Source organism: Cotesia typhae, unplaced genomic scaffold (assembly GCF_013202065.1).
Source record: "Cotesia typhae breed Kobodo isofemale line unplaced genomic scaffold, CoteBio_Ctyphae scaffold_121, whole genome shotgun sequence".
Taxonomy (NCBI): Eukaryota; Metazoa; Arthropoda; class Insecta; order Hymenoptera; family Braconidae; genus Cotesia; species Cotesia typhae.
Window position 1 is genome coordinate 1,961,815 of NW_027423773.1, and position 22,116 is coordinate 1,983,930.

A 22,116-nucleotide genomic window follows, 5' to 3' on the forward strand; every position below is an offset into this window, starting at 1 on the left:
TTTTGTTAAATTGTACTTTACTTTCTTAACTATTGATGTTTTTGAAAATATAAGTTCATCTCGATGTTGCACTCATCAAGAGCTTTCATTTGAGTACCTACTTGTATTTTTTATATATTTTCCATATATTTATATATATAATATATATATAAATATATAAAATATATGAAAAATTGATGTGGGTACTCAAATGAAAGGTCTCGATGAGTGTAACATCAAAATGAGCTTATATCTTTAAAAATGTCATTAGTTCACGAAATACAATGTAATTTCTTAATTATTGACATTTTTCAAAATATAAGCTCATTCTAATGTTACACTCAACGAGACCTTTCATTTGAGTACCCACATGCCATTTTGATATATTTTTCATATATACATATATATATATATATATAATATATATAAATATATAAAATATATGAAAAATTGATGTGGGTACTCAAATGAAAGGTCTCGATTAGTGTAACATCGAAATGAGCTTATATCTTCAAAAATGTCAATATTTCACAAGATACAATCAAAACATTTGCAATGACACTAAATTTCCCTAAAAAAACTGATTTTATTATATGACTATCCCAAAGACAAATTTTTTCTTATTTTCTTATTAATTTAATATAGATTACATTGTTAATTTTTTTTACTCATAATTTCTTATTTTTTTTTAGTAAAAATTATTCTTATTTTCACCTAGGTCCTCCTAACTTGAAAAATTTTCCTGAAAAAAATTTTTTTATTGAATATTATCATAAATTAAAAAAAAAAAAAAAAAAAAATTAAATGTAATTGAAATATTATCTCTTTATTTCACATTTTATGAAAAAATACAATTACAATACAATAATTGACAAATAAGTTACAATTATATGAATGAAAAACATCGTACAATACATAAAAATAATGTTAAAATTAAATTGTTTTACATATTTCACTTATAAATTAACGTACAGAATAATTAATACTTTAAATGCAAATAACTGTCAAGATCTTTTCAATTTAGAGTATATTCAGTTAACAGGTAATTATTATTAATCATTGTTCATTTTGTAAATTTTATTACAAAAATATGTATTTTTTTTTCATTAAAAAAAAACTATAATCTGTATAATTTTTATTGAATTTACCGGAAAAAAAAATTCAACTAATTTATTTAAAAAAAAAAAAAAAAAAAAAAAAAAATTAAGCTATTAAATTAAATGCTTTTTTTTTTTTACTAAAAAAATTTTAACTAGAAATGAAATATTTAATTATTTATTTAAATGGCATAAAATGTAATCATTTAAAAATAATAATAAATTATAACTACTGCAGTCTTGTTGTAATTGTAATTAATGTAGCTGCTCACACTCAATTATTAAATAAAAATATTATTTTGTTCAAGAGTGATATTATTTTTTCTTATTATCATTTTTCACAATCACAAACATTTGAGCAGTCTTATTCTATACAGATTATTAGCTTTCACATATTTTTTCAACCTTTAAATTTTATAAATTTTATTTCATGATATATAGACATTTTGTATTTATTTTTATATTAATTAACATCAAGCTATATTTACTCAATACCAACATTAAATTTTACGAATAAGAATTTTTTTTTAATTAAAAATAAATAATTAATAAAAATGTCAAACAAAAAATAATTGGCACAAATAAATTTTACGATTAAATTTCTACAGATTTTAAATTTACGTACAAAAAAAAATTTTTTTTGTGTACTTTTGTATTAAACAATACCTGTGATGTTTAATAAATCACTTTACTAATTCCCAAAGAGCGTACAAAAAAAAAATTAATCAACTAGAAAATGTAAAAAAATAGAAAATTTGATTAATAAACGCAATAAAAAAAATTTTTTTTTTAGCATACGTTCTTTTTGGCTTAAAAAAAAAATTTTATATTTTTTTAAGTGACTGAAAACACTTCTCAATTTAAAAAAATTTTTAATTTTTCAAATTTTGAGAAAATTAACTGAAATGAAAAAAATAAAAATAAAATTTTTAACTTATCGTAAAAAAAAATTTAAAACTAAAAAAAAAATTCTGTGATAGTTTTTTTCAGTTAAATTTCTAAAAATTACAAAATTTTCTTTTTTTTAAACCAAAAAGGCCGTGTGTCGAAAAAAAAAATTTTTTTTTGCGTTTTTTATCCAAATTTTTACTTTTATAAATTCTTTTCACAGAAAAATAAATTAACTGCGCAAAAAGAACAAGATGACACTGGATATCATCCTAGAATATACTCAGTGATATCTGATCTGTGGTGAAAAAAATTCAGATTATACTCATTATAATCTGGATTATACTAGCTACTATTTAAAAAAAAATTTCACCTGGTATAATCTAGGATGATATCCAGTGTAATCTTGTTTTTACCGTGAGGGATCAAATAAATAAATTTGAAAAACTTAATCTTCTTGATTTGAGTAGAAAAATTCTTAAACTAATAAATTTTTCGGTAATTATGCAAAAGTGTGGCTCTAACTAATTTTAGAAAAAATTGAAATAAAATAAAAAATTGAAAAATTTATTTTTTTTCTTCACGGATTTATAATAAAAATGATATAAACTATTAAAATCAAACTTTTTGATATTTTTTTTTTTTTTTCATTTGAAAATTTAAAAATTCACAAATTTTTATTTTTTGAACTAAATTTCTATTTGATTTAATTGATATATTTTTTGAAAAAATACATAAAAAAAATGAACAGTTAAAAAAATTGATTATTACAATTTTCAAAAAAATTTATAAATATATAAATTAAAAAAGAAAAAAGTTGAATAGCACAATTTCCGAAAAAATTGTATAATCTAAGATTCTACTGAGTATAATAAAAATTATACGGGATATTTTTTAAGGTTATATCCAGTGTAATCTAACGTGGTATAATCAGAAAAATTACTCGAACAAATCGGAGATTACACCGAGTATAATACAAAAATAATTTATTATAATCTGGATAATATTTGAAATTTTTTTTCACCACAGATAACCATGAGTATAATATGGGATGATATGCAGTATAATTTAGTTCTTTCCGTGTAATTGAAAAAAAAAAAAAAAAAAAAAAAAATTTTTATACGCCTTTAAATGAATATTTAATTTTACAACCGTTCATTTTCTTCCTCATCGCTTTGAAGAGCAACTTCTTTGCCATTAGTTTCATTAATTTTCTTTTCTTCATCGCCAATATTAGCAGTGACATTTTTATTGTAATCATTCCAGGGCTGGATACTAGCAGACCCAAGGATCCAAAATAATACCGTAGCGGAGAAGAATACAATAGCAGAAATCCAGAACATCCAACGCCACTCTTCAACACCATTGTGATGATTAGTCAAAGCACCAACAACAGCAGGAATAACGAACCCAGGAATGCTTCCAAAAACATTCATAATTCCATAAAGCGATCCAGCGAAATTAGGCGCAAGATCTTGGTGATTTTGCAAGCTGGTCTGACAAGCAGCTCCGTTCAACGCCAGAGCTAGGATCATCATGGACATTGCAGCGATGGCATTGCACTCAACGTAAGTCATGATGAGCAATGCGACACCCGGTCCAACGTGAGAGAAAATCATGAACGACTTACGGATCCAGAGGACTGACAAGACATTGCGCTTTCTTATCGCATCTCCAGCAGCTGCGAACAGAGCACCAGCGCCCAATCTAGCGATGTACGGCAGTCCCGTGAGGAATCCTCCGGATTTCATGTCCAGTCCCAAGATTTCCAGGGTGTATTTCGGACCGTTTGTTGACAGGAAGTAAATTCCCCACATGTTCGCGAAATGCGCCCAAAGCAGCACCAAGAATGGTGGAGATGTTGCCATTGCTACGATTGGCAATGCCATCTTCTGCTTGCTCACGCTTGTTCCTATTTGCTCTTTGATGTAGGTTTTTTCTTCTTCTGTTATTGTTGGGTGCACGTCCGGTGTGTCGTACGCCAGCCAAACCCAGAACAGCCAGAAGACTAGCATCAAACCACTGGTTATGTAGTATGCTGCGTGCCAACCTAGGGAACTTATTATCAATGAGCAGAGAGTGAATGTTACGAAGGCTCCAAATGGTCCACCTAAATTAAAAAAAAAAAAAAAAAAATTTTTATAGGATTTATTTATTAATATATATATATATATATATATATATATATATATATATATATATATATATATATATATATATATATATATATATATATATATATATATATATATATATATATATATATATATATATATATATATACATATGTATATATGTATATATATATATACATACAAATATACATTGAGATAATAAATTTATTTTGAAAAAAAAAAAAAAGGAGCAATAATAAGAAATTTTTTTTGTGAAAATTTTATTTTTTTAACTAAAATAATAAAATTTTTTTTTTAAGAAGAAAGTTGCAGTAAGAAAATTTTTGTTCTGCTAATGGAAAAAAAAAAACAAGATTACACTGAATAACATTCTAGATTATACTCAGTGACATCTGTAGTGAAAAAAAATTTCAGATAGTAAAATCTCAGATTACACTGGATATAATCCGAGATTGTCTCGGAGAAATAAAATTGATTATATTTTTTTAAAAATTAATTTCTTGTTATAAAATTGCTCAATTTTTTTAGAATAAATTTCTTCTCTCAGTGTATGTATAATTTTATGTAAAAATCATTAAATGTATATAATGTTAATTATTTATTCCCAGTGAAATTTATTTACTTAAAATTAATAATAATAATAATAATTTGTTAATTACCCTGCATGGTCCAAACAAACATTCCTTTTTCAGTAGGAGGAGCCCATCGTGCTATCATAGCATGCAAAGCTGGATATACTGCTGACTAAAAAAAAAAAAAATAAACAATAACATAAATTGTTAAAAAATAATTATTTTTGTTAATTAGTACAATTACTGTTTTTTATAATTTGCGTCAACTTACCCCAGAGAAACCCATCAAAAAACGTAATATAATAACTACAGAATAATGCCAACGCGCAGCTACCGGCATCAAGAGATTCAGCAATGCTGGTATCAAAGTAGCGTATCTGTAATCATAAATCCGATAAATATTTTTTTTACATTAAAAGATCATTAAAATTTAATACAAAAAAACAACTAAGTATACACGGTAAGAACAAGATTACACTAGATATCACCTTAGATTATACTAAGTAAAAAATTTTTTAGATAGTAGCTAGTATAATCCAGATATCACGCGGTATAATCTGGATTTTTTCATCACAGATATCACTGAGTATATTCTGGAATGATATTCAGTGTCATCTTGTTCTTTCCGTGTAGTTAGACAGACTTAATGAATGTTATATTATTTTATTGTAAACTATATTACTTACCCAGCAACTCGGGCACCTCCGAATTTTTCAGCTAACATTCCTGACGGGACACTGGATAACAAAGGACCAACAAAATATGATGATAAAATCGCTCCTTGAACTTGTTGGCTCCAAGTATATCTCTCATCAATCTATAAATTGAATTGAAAATTAAAATTGTAGATCTAATATTATTTTAGTTTGAATTTAAATTTCATAGATTGTAAGAAATTTATATTTATAAGATTATAATATACTTACATCAGGTATGACTGTTTTTGTTGAATTAGACAGTAAATCACTGCAGAATGGACCTTTCCGACCTTTTTTAGCGGTTGCATTTACCATCGCAACAATTACAATTGATAAATTTGTACGAATTACATATGAAAACATGCATGCTAAAAACATTAAGACTCCTAAAACTGCTCTTTTAGGTATTCGTTCTGAAACATTAATTTTTAATTTTTAATTAATAATAATAATAATAATAATAATAACATTAAAGCTCATCCCGATGTTACTCTCATGAGGAGCTTTCATTTGAGTACCCACATGCATTTTTGATATATTTTTCATATATACATATATATAATATATATAAATATATAAAATATATGAAAAATTGATGTGGGTACTCCAATGAAAGGTCTTAATGAGTGTAATGTCGGGATGAGCTTATATCTTTAAAAATATCAATATTTCACAAGATACAAGGCCATTTCTTACATATTTAGAGGTAAAAAATTTTTGAATGCAGCCTAAATACTTATCATCAAAAATAGTAATTTAAAAATTACCTGCACTGAGAAAAAAAAAATACTTTTACTCAATTAACAATTTCTTGGTTCAAGAAAATTTTTCTTATTCTCTTTAATCATTTAGATAATTTATAATGGATGATTATTTAAAAGAATTTAATATTAATTTTTTTTTATAAAAAAAATAAAGTCAGCTTATAATGCTTGAGAATGAATCACGTAACAATAAAGAATAATTGTGATAGACTTCGTGGGAGAATAAAATCTTTGTCAAAGTAATTGAGTTTGGAATGCATATAATAAATTTAAATTAACAGATAACCCTCTTAGATAAATTGAAAGCTTTATATTAATTCATCAATGAATTACGTATCATAAAAAGTTAGATATTAATTAATTATCACAAAAGTATTCTTTGAAAATTTTTATAAATTTTTTTTTTTATAAATCATTTGAGTATTTAATTTTTTTTTTTTCTACTTGGCAGATTTAATAGAGAAAAATTTATTTTAAATATTACTTGTCGAGTTTAAAAGTTAATAATTTTGGTCAAGGCTAATTATTTTTAACTCTAGTCTTGAAAAAAATTTTTTTTTTTATGAACATTGAGAAAATAAAATAAAATCTATTTTATTTTATTTTTTTTTTTTTTTTTTTTTTTAAGAAAAATTTTATAGTAAATATGTCAGTAATTATCAACAATCAACAATGGCAATAATGAATTAATTTATCTCAAGATAAAAACAAATATAATAATAATAACATCAAGGTAATCCGACTGGAATATATTATTGTAATTACACAACTGTTTGAACGATATTAGTAGTCATTATTAGAAGAAAAACAAAAATATTTTTTTTGTTAATAATAATGCCATTAAAAAATCTGAAATTCAATTAAAAAAAATTATTAAAAATCCAACGAAAGTCTACAAAATTTTATAAGAAAGATATAAATTTATAGAAAAAAAAAAAAAAATAAATATTTATCTACTTCAGGTGTCAATTTGATAAAACATAAAATAATAAAATGACAGTTTTGAAACTGTTATTTAGAATAATTGTTATGATTAAAGGCTTGAGTGTCTTAATACAATATTAAAATTTCCATAAAGATATATTCAAGAAAAATTTCTGATAAAATGAATTTTTTTTTTTTTTTCGTTAAAAAGTAATTATATATTGATAAAATACATAACATCAATCGGTCATTATTTTCGAAACTTATGACACGTGATTATCAAATTAAAATTATCATTGATATAAGTATTAACACGATTAGAAAAAATTTCTTTTTCAACAAAACTCGTCAATTTTTGATAAAAAAATTTTTTTTTCTTTTTTTTTTAATTTCAAAACTCGGTGAATTTTTTTTAACCAAATTAATATTAAAAAAATTCTTTTCAGATTTTTAAGAGAGATAGCCACTGTAAAATTAAAAAAAAAAAAAAAAAATGTTTTTTTTTTTAATTTATAAAAATTTGTAAAATTTATGAAAATTGTAATAATCAATTTTTTTTTAATTGTTCATTTTTTTATATATTTTTCAAAAAAAAAATATCAATAAAATCGAATAGAAATTTTATTCAAAAAAATAAAAATTAAAGTGGTGACCCCACTTAAAAATAGTTTCTAAAAATTTTTTAACCCCAAATTATCTGAAAAATTGTGCTTAAATATTTTTTATCCATTGCATGGATAAAAAATATTTTTGAAAAATACATAAAAAAAATAATTTAGTAGAATCTGGATTATATTAGATATTATCTGAAATTTTTTTTCACCACAGATAACACTGAAAATTTTGATTTTAAAAATTTTTTTGGGCTGTTAAAATCCGAAAAAATTAAAAAAAAAAAAGAAAAAATTTTTAAAACGTCGCAATTTTTTTTAAAATCGTCGCAATTCGTTTTTGAGTTAGAGATCCCACCGTGGTGGGAAAAATTTTTTTGGTGCTCCACAAAAATGCTTATAACTTTGCAACAACGTGAAATTTTTTATTAAAAATTTAGGAGAATAATCTTTAATGTACCCTTAATAAAATAAAAAAAAATCCGATCCCCAAATTCCTTTATTATCCCAGTGAAAAAAATTCCCAAAAGTCACCTAAAAAAATGTAATTATTAAAAATGTTCTAAATAATTTAAAATTTTAATAATAATTAAAAAAAATAATTATGAAGCTTAAAATAAATAATAAAAAATAATTAATTTAAAATAAAAAGTTTCCAATTAGTCTCATTAATCAAATAGCTTATTGATATGTAAATAAAAAAAATTACATAAATTAAACTTTGGACTCACCATTAATTCTTTTTAGCAAAGCCATTTTTCGACTTTTTATTCCTAATTATTTCTCAGTTTAAAAATGATATATTGTTTGTTTTAAGTAAAAATTAACACCAACAATTACTTAAGAATTCAATAACAACAATAAAACATTGAACTAAACAATATTAAATATACTGATTGATGTATTCCCTTTAATGTTGTGCTGACAACGGTATCCGGTTTACTGAGTTAAATCAGTCTGTGATAGCAATGATTATTTGAACTTGTATTGCGTCATTCTGTTGAATGCACATCACGCTTTACTATTTTATTATTCGCACTTGTAGCTTTGCTGTAAATTGTCTTGATGCAATTGGATAATTTATAAACTATTTCGTCACTACTTGTTTGTAGGTTTGTCACTCGTTTTATCACTCGCCGCTTCCACAATATTTTCTTCGATACTGAAAATAAACAAAAATAAAATAAAATTAGTCTATTTTTAAAATTTTAAGTTACTACTTATCTGCTAAGAGTTGCATAAGATTTAGTTTGCTTTACGTCATTATTTTTAGGACTAAAATTCATAATTTTAAATAGATCAATTTTATAATTAATTGCAACAAAAAGAATTTATTTTTTTTAAGTAAAAAAACAAAAAAAAAGTATATTTGCTCTTTATACACGTTTAGATTTATACTAATAAATAATAAGTGTAATAAAAAAAATAAATAAATAATACAGGAGTAATAAATTTTATAAATTTTTTTTTTAGGAAAATAATAAATTGCCATTCATTGATATCTAGCTATAACACATTAAATAAAAAGTATATATGTCAGTACGTTTATTTGATAAATTACAATTTGCGATTTATTTATTTATATTCGCATTAATAAAATTTTTATTGATTTTAAAATTGTGTGCTTGGTTTAAAAAAATAGTATTTAAAAAAAAAAAAATAAATAAAAAATAGCAATTAAAAAAAATTTTTTTAAATAGTGTCATAGGAATTTACATACTGAAAAAAAATTTCAGATAGTAGCTGAAAAAAATCCAGATTATACTTAGTATAATCTGAATTATACTCAGTATAATCTGGAATTATATTCAGTATAATCTGGAATTATACTAGCTACTATCTAAAAAATTTTTTTTCACTCAGTATAATATTTGTTTAGTTGCTCAATTATATTTTTTGTATTAATATTTGTTTTTTTAAAAACGTTTTTAAACAGACAAAATTAATTAAAAAATTTTCTAAATAAAATTTTTTTTAAAATAATTTCTTAGACCTAGTTAATTATTTAAAAAAAATTTTAATGTCAAGTCAAATAACATGGCAAAAATGGGCCAGTTAAAATCGTTTTTTTTTTTAATTCATTTTTAAAACTTTAATTTGAAATAAATAATTTTAAAAATTGTATTCAAATAAAATTTTTTAATTCTTAAAATAAAATTTCAATTTTAAAAATAAACATACTAATTAATTTTCCTGAAAATTTTTTTTAAGAGTCACTCATTCTACAAATTTTCCGTCTAGATCGATAATGGGATAGTTATTATATCTATAATTTTTTTTGAGTATTTAAAATTCCATTCCAACAGTAATAATTATTATCATGTACGACATAAAAAAGATATATCTTAGTAATTTGATAAATGAGCGACTAAAGGATATTTTAAAAAATTAACCAAGTAAAATTTATTTAAGCCAAGAAAAATCTTCGAAATTTAATAAACAATAACTGTTTTAATTATTGAGACAAATATTTTAATTATTTTTTGTAATAAATAAATAAATAAATAAATAAATTATTTTACAAAAATTTTAAAATAGTTTTTATATAGAGAAGTTAAATAATTGTTAGAAAAAAATTAATCTTAAAATTCTGATAAAAAATACTATCTCAATGCAAATATCTAATATAAAAAAAATAAATAAAATAAAGCTAAGTAATTTTAACTACAATAAATAATTCTTAAAAAAATCTCAGATGAAATAAAAAAAAAATGTGTACATAGTACTGTTAAAAAATAAAATAAAATTATTTTTGAAATGTATATTTACTCATGTTGATACGTGCAATTAATACACACAATATTTATCATTTAGCCAAGTACACTTGTAAGTTGATATGCTACAACACATTCACAGCGTTCCTTGACATTGTTTCAATTATCACAATTTTTTTCGCTAACGATTCAAGTTACTTGTAATATAAAAAAAAAAAAAAAAAAAAAAAAAAAAATGTGAATGAAAAAATGTGAATGAAAAAATATACCATATATTTTATCTGCTCACATTTCTTGGTCATTATATTAATTACCGAGCTTGTTAAGTTATTAAAAGTTAGAAGCAAGGAAAAATAATGTGAGTTTAAAAATTAATCTTTACACTCGTTTTGTTAACAACTGTCAGTTTATCACGCTTAGAGACAATTTAAAAATGTATATAATTTTTTATTTAAAAATTTTGGTCTAAATTAAAAAAATTTTTTAATTTAAATTTAAACAGAATTTTTTAAATTTTGGCGCAAAATTTTAAAAATTTTTAAATTTTAATTTAAACAGAATTTTTTAAATTTAACGCCAAAATTTATGCTCAATTTTTTGCTTACTAATTTATCTATTTGATTTTGTAGTTAGAACTGGAAATTTACATAATTTTGTAATCAGCGTGGAATGAAATATAAATTCTTTATAATCTTGTATAACTTGCTAATCTATAAAATAAAAAAAGATATTAAATTGATAAAGAACACGGTGTAATTAATTTATCTAACTTTTATAATTAGATAAATTTTATTATACTAATGAACTCAAATTGTAAAGATATAATTTTTATAATTTTCATTTATTTGATAATATTTTTAATCAGAAAAAAAATTTTTTTTTTTCTAATTTTTATAAATTATTACTTATATTTATTTTTGTAAAATATGTCTAATAAATTAAGGATTTTTTATTTTTTTATTTAATTAAAAATTAAATATTATTGTGACAATTTTTATCTAATTTCAATTAATAAATTTTAAATTGTTAAATTTAATTTTTATAGTTTTAAAAAAATTCTAAAAAATAAAAAAATAAATTTTCCTTTTTTTTTAATTTTTAAGTTATTATTTTTACAATAATTTATTTTTTTTACTATTTATTTAAATTATCACAGTTGAAATTGTGACACTAATAATTTAACAATTTCTAAAAAAAAATGTCATTCTTGAATGAAATTAGTTTAAAAGACATTTGCTAATTTTTAATAAATAAATTATGGCAAAAAAAAAGAAAAAAAAATTTACATGTAAAAATTTTTAAAAATTAAAAAATGCAATTTTTTAAAAATAATTTCTCTAAACAAATTTGTTTTTGTTAAATAAAATTAAAAAATCTAAAAATAACTGCATAATTTTTGATCATTTTTAGAATTTTTAAAGCAAATAAATAAACAATAAAAAAATAAATATTTAATTACTTTGAATTATTTTCTATTCACATAAACATATATATTTAATGTTTAATGACACTGAACTTGACAGATTTAAAATTTTTTTTAGATATTTGTAGCAATTAAATTATTATAAAAAAAATTAAATTAAAAAGTTTTATGAAAAAAAAAATTTAGCAGATATTTAATAATTTTTAGAATTTTTTTTAACAAATAAATTATGGCAAAAAAAAAAATGAGGAAAAAAAATTGACATTTAAAAATTAATAAAAATTAAAAATCCAATTTTTAAAAACTAATTTTTTTTTTAAATAAGATTTAAAAATTCTCTAGTGACTGCTAATTTTAATGTCATAAATTTTCACATGTAAAAAATTAATAAAAATTACAAATGAAAATTTTTAGAAGTATTTTTTTATTGTACCTGATTTATTAAAAAAATTTTTAAAATTCACAGCTGACTTCTAACTTTAAAATAATTGCATAAAATGCATCAGCCGCTAATAAAATATATAATATGTGTTAGGAATATTTTTCATTAGTATTAACCTAAAATGAAAAAAAAAATTATATTACTCCAAAATCCGACAATAAAATTAATTTTTCAAAATTAAATAATTTATTTATTTATTAAAGTATAATTTTATAAAATTTATCATTTAAAGTAATAAAATAAATTAAATAATTAATTTTAAACTGCCTATTTGTAACAACAAAAAATCACACGCATGCTGTCTTAGAAAATTAAAATTCTCATTGATCAAATTTAAATTACTTGATATATGAATTAAAAAGCTAGAAATAATAATAATTTTAGAGAATTTATGACGTTGAAATTTTTTCTAAGTTCTTGTAATAGTTAGAAAAATTTTTTGTCTGACATATAGTACAACGTGTAATTTTTAGCGCGTCACTAGCATTAGATATATTATCGAAAAAATAATTTCAACTTTACTACTTACGGTTTGTAGTACGTGTGCGGTACTCAGCTACTGCTTCCTACACTAGTCACTACCCAATTCAATGATAAAATACTTTAATCGAGGAATGCTTTTGCTCACGTCACACTCACGCTTACACTTTTAACGACAATTTTACGAGGAGAATCGAAGGAACTCACTTCGGCTTTTTTCGGGATTTGTTGAGTAAGTTTGTTAGAGCCCCGCGAAGTTACCCTGAAAAAAATGGCCGCTAAGGGCTGATTTATGTCAAAGTGCCGCCATTTTATTAAATAATTTTTTTTTTGAGGTAGGAAAAAAAATTTATAAATTACAAAAATTAATTTAGCAGATAGTTGATAATTTTAAGAATTTTTGTAACAAATAAATTATGGCAAAAAAAAAAAAATTGACATTTAGAAATTTTAAAAAACTACAAATGCAATTTTTTAAAAATAATTTTTTAGTGCAAATTTATTTGTTAAAAAAAAATTAAAAAATTGTCAAGTGACAGCTAACTTTAATGTCATGAATTTTTGTATCAAATAAATAATGAAAAAAAACAAATTTTTTTTTTAAATTGACATTTAAAAATTTTGAAAAATTAAAAATACAATTTTTTTAAAATAATTTTTTAGAACAAATTTTTTTGCTAAGAAAAAATTAAAAAATTGATGAAACTAAAGTTAACCGACAAATGAAAATTAAGTTAAAAATTTTAATAATTTATTTAATTGAAAAATTATAAAAAAAAAATTAAAAGAAAAAATTTCACATGTAAAAAATTTTAAAAATTACACATGCAATTTTTCGAAAATATTTTTTCGTTATAATTTAATAACACTGAAGATGACAGATATAAAAATTTTTTTTGGAATTTTATAGCTATTAAATTATTAAAAAAAATTTTCACTAATAATTTATTTTAATTTTTTTCATAATAATTTCACTGCTATTAAATTATATAAAAATTTATAATTTTTTTCAGCTTCAGTATCATACAAATTTATGAAAAAAATTATTTTTCAATGATTGAATTTTTAATTTCTAAAATTTCAACATGTCAATTTTTTTGCCATAATTGATTAATTTTCAATTTACAAACTTAATTTTCATTACATTTGTTTGTTAAAAAAAATTAAAAAGTTGTCAGGTGACTGCTAACATTAATGTCATACAATTTTTTATTAAACAGAAAAAAATCATGACAAAATTGAAATAATAAATAAAATTTTTCAAAAATCCTTCACATCCATTTTTCCAATTCTTTATTCTAGAAATTAAATATTAAAAAAATTTCTTTCATCAATATTATTTATGGTTTCGTAAAATGATAAAAAAAAAAATTAAATTATTGTCAACTTATGTTTACAAAGATCATGACAAAACATCAATCATAAATATTTCTTAGTTTACACTAAAGATTACTTTTTCCTTAACTTCTGATCAATTGTCCTACAATATTTTAGAGGCATTAAAAAAAGTAGCATTAATTTATCTTGACACATGTTTTAAATTTATTTAAAAATCGAATACATGAAATTAAAAATATTCAATGATTTGAGGTTTATTGTTATCTTAAGATTACAAATAAGGTAAAAGACCCAGTTATTGACACTTGCAATTTTATTTTAATTAAAAAAAAAAAATCAACTCTAATAAATTAATAATTATAATTTTTGAATTATAAATTTTAAGATAATCGGATTTTTTAAAAACATTAAATTTTTTTAATTAGAATAAAATTGCAAGTGTCAATAATTGGGACTTTTACCTAACATAGTTTAATTGAAAGATTAATATATATTTATAAAGTCAATCTCTTTTAATATAATTTGAAAATATCAACTTGTATATTCATAAAAATATAGTTTTATGCTTAAATGTATATTCATATAATTATAACTTTTGCTTAAAGGCATCTTTAACTTTTAGGCTCTTCATAGACTTTCAAGTTATACAAAATAATCTATACAGAAATTAACAATTACTATTTTGGCTCTGTACATAAAAACTTTAAATATTTTTTAAATAAATGTGAATTGATCGTAATGCTCACTTTTAAATTATTTTGAGTATAATAATTAAAATTGTATGAACTATCTATTTGAATTATAAATTTTCTATGATCATTTGACTTCTACGTTACAAAAATTCATTGAATAAAAAATAAAAAATAAAACATGTAATTAATTTTTAATTTTACTGCGTATAAAAAATAATTTTCAAAAATTTGTCTTTTAAATTTCAATTTAATCTCAACACACACAAGCTTATAGATTCACTTTAATACTCTCTGTGTATTTTAGATTTATTAAATTGAATTGAATAATAAATAAAATTTTATAGCCTTGAATAATTATTTTTGATTTATGATCAAATGCAAAATACCTTTGTAGTCATGATTTTATTTAGGCAATCAGTGCCAAAAGACATTTCTTGTAATGTCCTGAACAATCATCCTAAAAAAATAAATTTTACATTATTAGTAATTTTATTTATAAATTTAGAATCTTTAAAAATTTTTTTAAATCTTTAAAATTAATTATTAAAATTTTTAACTTACAGCAATAGCATCTTCCAATGTTTTTCCGTACTTCTGAAGGTACGCTTGCTTTATTTCTCCCATGTCAATTTCAACTCGTGTTACAACAAGTCTGATAAGTCTACGGTCATTTGTACCCATTCCGTGCATGCTTTTATAAAGTTGTTTCGCAAAATATCCAGCCCGATGATTCACACATCGAACTAAATAAAATTATTCAAATATTATATTATTAAGAAAATAATAAAAAATTTTTTTTCAGGATAGTCATATAATAAAATAGGTTTTGTTGGTGAAATTTCAAATAAATATTTTGATAAATATTTGATAAATAAATAAATAAATAATTCAGAAAAAATATGATAACTATAATTTGTAAATAAATAATTATTTTTATACTAACTAACTGTTTGAAAATAATCAATACAATTTATTTCAAGTTGATTTATGATTCTTATCATCTTGTAAATAAATAAAAAAATATTTTACACGCACTAGCTATAGTTATCATGTAACAAATTGTTCTGTGCTACTTTTTAAACAAAAGATTTAAAAAAAAAAAAAAAAAAAAAAAAAAAAAAAAGGTAACTAGTTCAGTATTATGTAATTAAAAAAATATATTTTTTTTTTATTAAAATAAATCTGACTTTTTTTTTTATAATTGATAAGTTTGAAGTATAGATATGATAAATAAAATTTGACATCTATAAATAAAGAACATATTGAGCAATATTAAGTTTGAATGTTAAAAAAAAAAAAAAAAAAAAAAAAATTAAATAAACAATCTTGAATTATTTATGATATTTTAATAAAAAATTGATTCAAAAAAAAAAAAAATTATACTCTAAATAATTTTAAAAATAAAAAAAAAATTTTTTTAATTAGTAGAAATTGTTTAAATATTTATGATACTTAAATTGAGAGACAGCTGATAATTTTTATAATTTTTTTTACTAAATAAATTATAGCAAGAAAAATTAATTAAAAAAATTCTATCTTTAAAAACTCTAAAAAATTATAAAAGGAAATTTTTTAGATTTATTTTATTTTTCAGGAAGAATAAAAAAAATTTGAAGTATCTGCCAATTTAAAAAAATTCAAAAATTTTGTATTAAAGTCTTGTGTAAAAATTATGAATAACTTAGCTACAAGCTCATATACTTTTGCGGTGTTATCTCCAATTTTTGAACAATATTGTACCATGACAACTACCTCAAATAATTTAAAGCATATTATGTGGGTGACAATAATAATAGTAAATATATTTACCAATAGCCAAAAGTCCTTTCTCAATATCACCACTAAATTCATTCTTAATAGCTTCTTCAATAGGATGCCCAGTAATATTCTGATACTCAGCAAATATTTGTTTCAACTGCAGAATATTGCGTTGAACTAAAATAGCATTAAAGGTGGATTCATCAGTGCCAAAACGCAGCTCTCCTGCCTGCAAAAGTTGTCGAGCGTCCTCCATAGCCGCACTTGGATTAACTTCGAATGATTCGTCACGATGTCCACAGCACAGCGAGACCATTAAACGTTTAAAGTTGCCAGAAGTATCTCCCCGAAGATCGTCTTCCAATGATTGTCTATATCCTGAAAAATTACAGGATTTATTTAAAATAATTACTTTTTATTTATATATATTTACATAAAAAAAAAAAAAAAAAAAAAATTTATATAAAAAAAAAAAAGGAAAAAAATTTTTTTTTGGGAACTGACGTATTTTTTTATGAAACGTGCAGAAATGTAAAAAAAAAATTTTCTCCAAGTTAAAAATTTTTTTTGGACTTAAGAATAAATTGTAGCATTTAAAAAAATTTTATTTTATCAACTTACTAGCTTCATATGCTTGGCGAATAACATGGATTTCTTGATTGGACATTGTACACATTACTTCAATCAAGACATGCTCTTCAGTTCCAATACCCGACATAGCTTCATGGAGTTCTTTAGCATAATAATCAGGAATTGGTGTCATCATAGCAACGACAAGATCTTCAAAATTTCCAGATAACTCTGACTTCAAGTCTTTTATCAAGTCCTAGAACAATCAAGTTATTTTATTTAATTTAATATAATTAATTAATTCATTAAAATAATTAAGAAATTAAAATTTGTGCATACTTTTCCATAAAGAGTTTTAAATTGGACAGCTATTTCCTGGCGCTGGAGATTTGTACGATTAGCAAGAACATTAATTATGGCTTTTTCGTCGGTTCCAAATCCTTTCATCGCTTTTCGAAGAACTTCAGCATCTTCCCGAGAGTTGAAACCAGGGAAGGGTACTACGGTTGGAGATGGCTAAAAAAAAAATTAATTTTTAGTTGGAATTATAATGTTCTTTATATAATTAAGAGATTAAGGAAAATATATAATTAAGGGGGAACACCACTGTGACAATCGAAAAAAAAAAAAAAAAAAAAAAAAATAATTTTCGGGAATTTTATTGACGGAAAATAAATTAATTTGGAGATTGGATTTTTTTTATTTTATTGATTGCATTTTTAAATTTTGACAAATTTAATCAACAAAATTCTTAAAATTATTAAATATCTACTAAATTAATTTATGAAAATTTAGCCGACATTTAAAAATTTTTAGAATTTTTTTTTATTGTAAAAATTATTGCAAAAAAATAAAAAAAAATTTTCCATTAGTAAAAAACTTTAAAAACTGTAAGTGCAAAATTTTTTAAAAATATTTTTTTGTTCTAATTTAATTATTAAAAAAAAAATTAAAAACGTCGGCTAACTTTAGTATTATTTATGTATGAAAATTAAGTTAGCCGGCATAAAAAAATCTCGAGAATTTTTTTTTACAAAAAATGTAAAAAAAATTTCCAATTGTAAAATACTTAAAAATCTGTCAGTGTAATTTTTAAAAAATTTTTTTTTCCTAATTTAATTATAAAAAAAAAATTTTTTTACCAAACCGACCATGGAAGGGGAAATTTTTTCTAGTGCTCTACGAGATTGTTAATAACTTAGTAACAATTAAATATTTTTTAATAAAAATTTAGGGTAGTAATCTTTGATGTGCCCTTAATAAAATAAAAAAAATCCGATCCGCAAATTCCTTTATTTTCCCTTAAAAAAAAAAATTCAATTAAATAATTTTATAGAAAATAAATAAAATATTTTTGAAGAATATTATGGATTGATTTATTAAAAAATAGAGTAAAAAAAAAAAATGTTAGTCTCACCTTGAAATTAACTGGAGTCATCCGGGGGGCAGAGGCAGAAGAATTAGGTCTATAAGCCATAGTAGTAGCTGATTGATAAGCTCCTGCCCCTTGGCCCCCGGGATAGGATCCAGGAAAAGCGTTAGTGTGAGAACTCGCTTGGCCAGGATAGTTTGAACTCATGCTCATGCCAGGATTGACACCCGATTGGCCGGGATAATTCATGCTAGGGTAGTTAGGCTGTTGAGGAAAAGGTGCTGAGTAGGATTGAGGTGCATAAGGCGGTGCTGAAAAGCTAGGATTTTGTCCGGAGGGAAACTGAGTTGAGCTGGGAGGACAAGTGGCTCCAGGGTTCATTGGATAAGATAGTGAAGCGCTTGGAGGAAAAGCAGAAGGCATATTAGCTTAGCTCGGGTACGGCATCGAAGGACATAGAGGGTACGGACTTGGGTATGGGCTTGCTGGGTACGGAGAGAATGGTTGAGGCATGTTGGATGATCCTGGTGTCGGATTGAAACCGTAACCGGTACTTGGGTAAGGATAAACTCCAGGGGCAGGAGGTCCACCAGAGTGAGCTTCGTGAGGATTTGGCTTCTCTCCTGGATACGACATTGGTGGGCCCTTAGGATTTTTAAGGTTTAATAATTGAAGTTAGTGATAATAAAATTAACAGATATCTGATAGCTTTTTAATTTTTTTTTTTTTAATTATATATAGTTTTTTTAAAAAATTATATGTAGTTTTTAAAATAATTTTTTTTTAATTATATATATATATATTTTTTTTTAATTATAGATAGTTTTTTAAATAATTTTTTCAAAGTTTTCTGATTTATATATATATATATATATATATATATATATATATATATATATATATTTTTTTTTTTACTTGCTTTTATGACGCATTTAAGATAAGAATTATTACAATAACAGTAGATAAATTTTTTAATTAGTTTTAAAGCTTTTAATATTAAAAAATTAATAAAATATAATTATCAAAAATTGTTGTTGAAAAATTAACATTTAAAAAAATATTTTTGTATTTTTAATGAAATTCAAGAAAAAAAAATAAGTAAATCTTTAAATAAAATTTAATCGTGTTGACTTTATAGTTAGAACTAAGTTGTTCCTGACTTTCCATACATTTATTCACTATTTTGTTTATTTATTTATACATCTGTTAATTTCAGTATCCTGAACTTCAGCAATATTTAATACTAAACTAATAATCAAATTTACATGCATTAAAGTGAAATATAGAAAGATTGGTGAGATCATTCATTTTACCTGATATACGTAACTCATGTTGCTTGTTGATTCTTCACCTAAAAATAAAAGTGATCTTATTATTGACAACTAGTTATTACAAAATAAATTTAATAATATTTTATCTATATAGATATTCAATACAACTTTATATTCAGTGAAAATTAATGCTACTAAAATTGAGAGATGGAAATTAAATTAGCTGACATCTGAAAATTTTTAGAATTTTTTTATTGAAAAATTCTAAATGCAATTTTTAAAAAATTTATTTTACTTAGAAAAATTATCACATGTCTCAAAAATTTGATTTTTGAGTCAGTAAAAATTCTAACAAATAAATTATATCAATAAAAATTTATTAAAAACATTTCATCTTTAGAATCTGCAAAAAATTACAATTTAAATTTTTAAAAATAATTTTCTAGTTTATTTTTAAATAAAAATTCAAGAAATTTCAAATGCCTGCTAACCTCATAAAAAATTAACCTATTGCAAATGTAAATTAAATAATAATTTATAAATAGTAAATTTTAATAACACTGAAGTTGACAGACATTAAAAATTTTTTTAGAATTTTGTAGCAATTAAATTATTAAAAAAAAAATTTAATTAAAAAGTTTCACAAGTGAAAATTAATAAAAATTACAAGTGAAAAATTTTAGAAGCATTTTTCTATTGTAATTGATTTGTTAAAAAAATTTCTGACTTCACTATTATAAATTTTATAGCAACTATACTCACAATAAAAATAGAAAAATTAAAAATGTTGATTAAACACTTGAAAATATATTTTTTCCACGACCTACTAACAGTAGATTATGAAACGGCTGTGATCAACAGACTGTTAACGTGGTTCACAAAATTACTGTTCAAACCTTAAATATTAGTATTAGTAATGACAATGACTAACACTGGCGTGGCTCAAATTCTAATGGTTAGATTTGAAAGACCTTGCAATACATGTATAAATTAAACGAATGTTTACTTACGTCAAATACTTAGATAATTGGAATGTATGAAATGAATGACGTGTGACGCACTTATACGACAATACATATATAAATATATACAATCTGATGATGTCGAACGTCGGCAATAGTGCCAATACAACTTTTCTAGTAGAACCGGTCAAAATAATTGAGTAGGATTTAATGGAATTCCCATAAATTTATTATAATGATAGTTAGCTGACATTTTTAATTTTTTGATTTTTTTTTTAACAATTAAATTAGAACAAAAAAATTTTTTTAAAATTGCATGTGTAATTTTTCAAATTTTTTCTTTGAATTTTTTTAAAAATAAATTATTAAAATTTTTAAATGTCAATGTTCAATTTATTTTATAAAAATTTAATATATTTTAGAAAGTCACTAGAAATTTTTTTTAAATTTTATATCAATGAAAAAAAATTTATTTGAAAATTCCACATGAGAAAATTAAAAAAAATTATTTATGTAAATTTTCTTATTTAAAAAATTGATGATATTAAAGCTAGCTGTCACTTGACAATTTTTTAATTTTCTTTAACAAAAAAATTTGTTCTAAAAAATTATTTTTAAAAAATCGCATTGTTAGATGTCTCTTAATAATTGAAGGCTGTATAATGTTCTGAGGGGGTTATTCTACTTATTATTATTAATGACGTTAAAACAATTTATTTAAATATTATTACTACGTTTATTCAAATACTTAGAAAAAGTTACACAGGTACTCATCTATATCATGTCTTGCACCTAAAAAAAGGTATATTATATGTATATTTATTTTACGCCATAGCTGCGGTAGCTGATTTGCTTTAGTACTTTCCTCTGGCCAGTAGTGGGCGCTTCGAGCGCTTTGTTTGAACTTCCTGCCTGTAGAGGCGTGACTGAGGATTCAGTGCCGCCACAAGGCGAGATTTTTGTACTTACCTTTATTTATGAGTTAGATTAAATTAAAATCTATTTCTCAATATATTTAAACTGAGAATTTCACTAAATTTCCACTTAAAAAAATGGATTTTTTATATTTTTTTAATTAAATATAAAAAATAATCACTATTCTAGTATGGTTAATAACAATTCTCATTGAACGTACAATATATATTAAATAAATACCAGGAAATCCTGTCGCAAATTATCTAAATAAATACTGATAAGCAAGGTACATAGTTAAAAAAAAAATAGTTGAGTTATAGTTGTGGAAAAAAAAAAAAATAAATAAAATAATTGCATTGGTTCTGCTTGAAAAAATTTTTTTAAATATCTTGAAAATCTCTAAAAAATTTCAAATTTTTGAATTTTTTACTCAACTTAAAAAAAAAAATAATTTTTTTTTTTAATTATAAAAATAAAATTAAAAAACAATTTTTTTTTTAATTAAAAAAAA

General features: G+C 22.1%; 2 protein-coding genes across 4 annotated transcripts; both read right to left on the reverse strand.

The window, feature by feature from the left end:
* Positions 1-3,023: 3,023 nt before the first annotated feature.
* On the reverse strand, positions 3,024-12,931 carry LOC141533775 (vesicular glutamate transporter 1). Of its 2 annotated transcripts, none has more exons than XM_074252817.1 (7): positions 12,777-12,931; positions 8,400-8,830; positions 5,598-5,782; positions 5,358-5,488; positions 4,943-5,048; positions 4,759-4,843; positions 3,024-4,074 (listed from the first exon to the last, which is right to left on the reverse strand). In XM_074252817.1, exons 2-7 carry the CDS (start codon positions 8,422-8,424, stop codon positions 3,110-3,112), a joined length of 1,497 nt encoding a protein of 498 aa, XP_074108918.1. In that variant the 5' UTR covers positions 8,425-8,830; positions 12,777-12,931; the 3' UTR covers positions 3,024-3,109. The 2 variants fall into 2 exon arrangements, with proteins under 2 accessions (XP_074108918.1, XP_074108919.1); XM_074252818.1 differs by lacking the exon at positions 12,777-12,931 and adding an exon at positions 12,239-12,342.
* Positions 12,932-14,535: 1,604 nt separating this feature from the next.
* Positions 14,536-20,683, reverse strand: LOC141533731 (annexin B11). Of its 2 annotated transcripts, XM_074252757.1 has the most exons (7): positions 20,491-20,683; positions 19,771-19,808; positions 17,425-17,601; positions 17,137-17,341; positions 16,567-16,893; positions 15,319-15,500; positions 14,536-15,214 (listed from the first exon to the last, which is right to left on the reverse strand). In XM_074252757.1, exons 2-7 carry the CDS (start codon positions 19,786-19,788, stop codon positions 15,164-15,166), a joined length of 960 nt encoding a protein of 319 aa, XP_074108858.1. In that variant the 5' UTR covers positions 19,789-19,808; positions 20,491-20,683; the 3' UTR covers positions 14,536-15,163. The 2 variants fall into 2 exon arrangements, with proteins under 2 accessions (XP_074108858.1, XP_074108857.1); XM_074252756.1 differs by lacking the exons at positions 19,771-19,808; positions 20,491-20,683 and adding an exon at positions 18,503-19,001.
* Between the last annotated feature and the right edge of the window lie 1,433 nt (positions 20,684-22,116).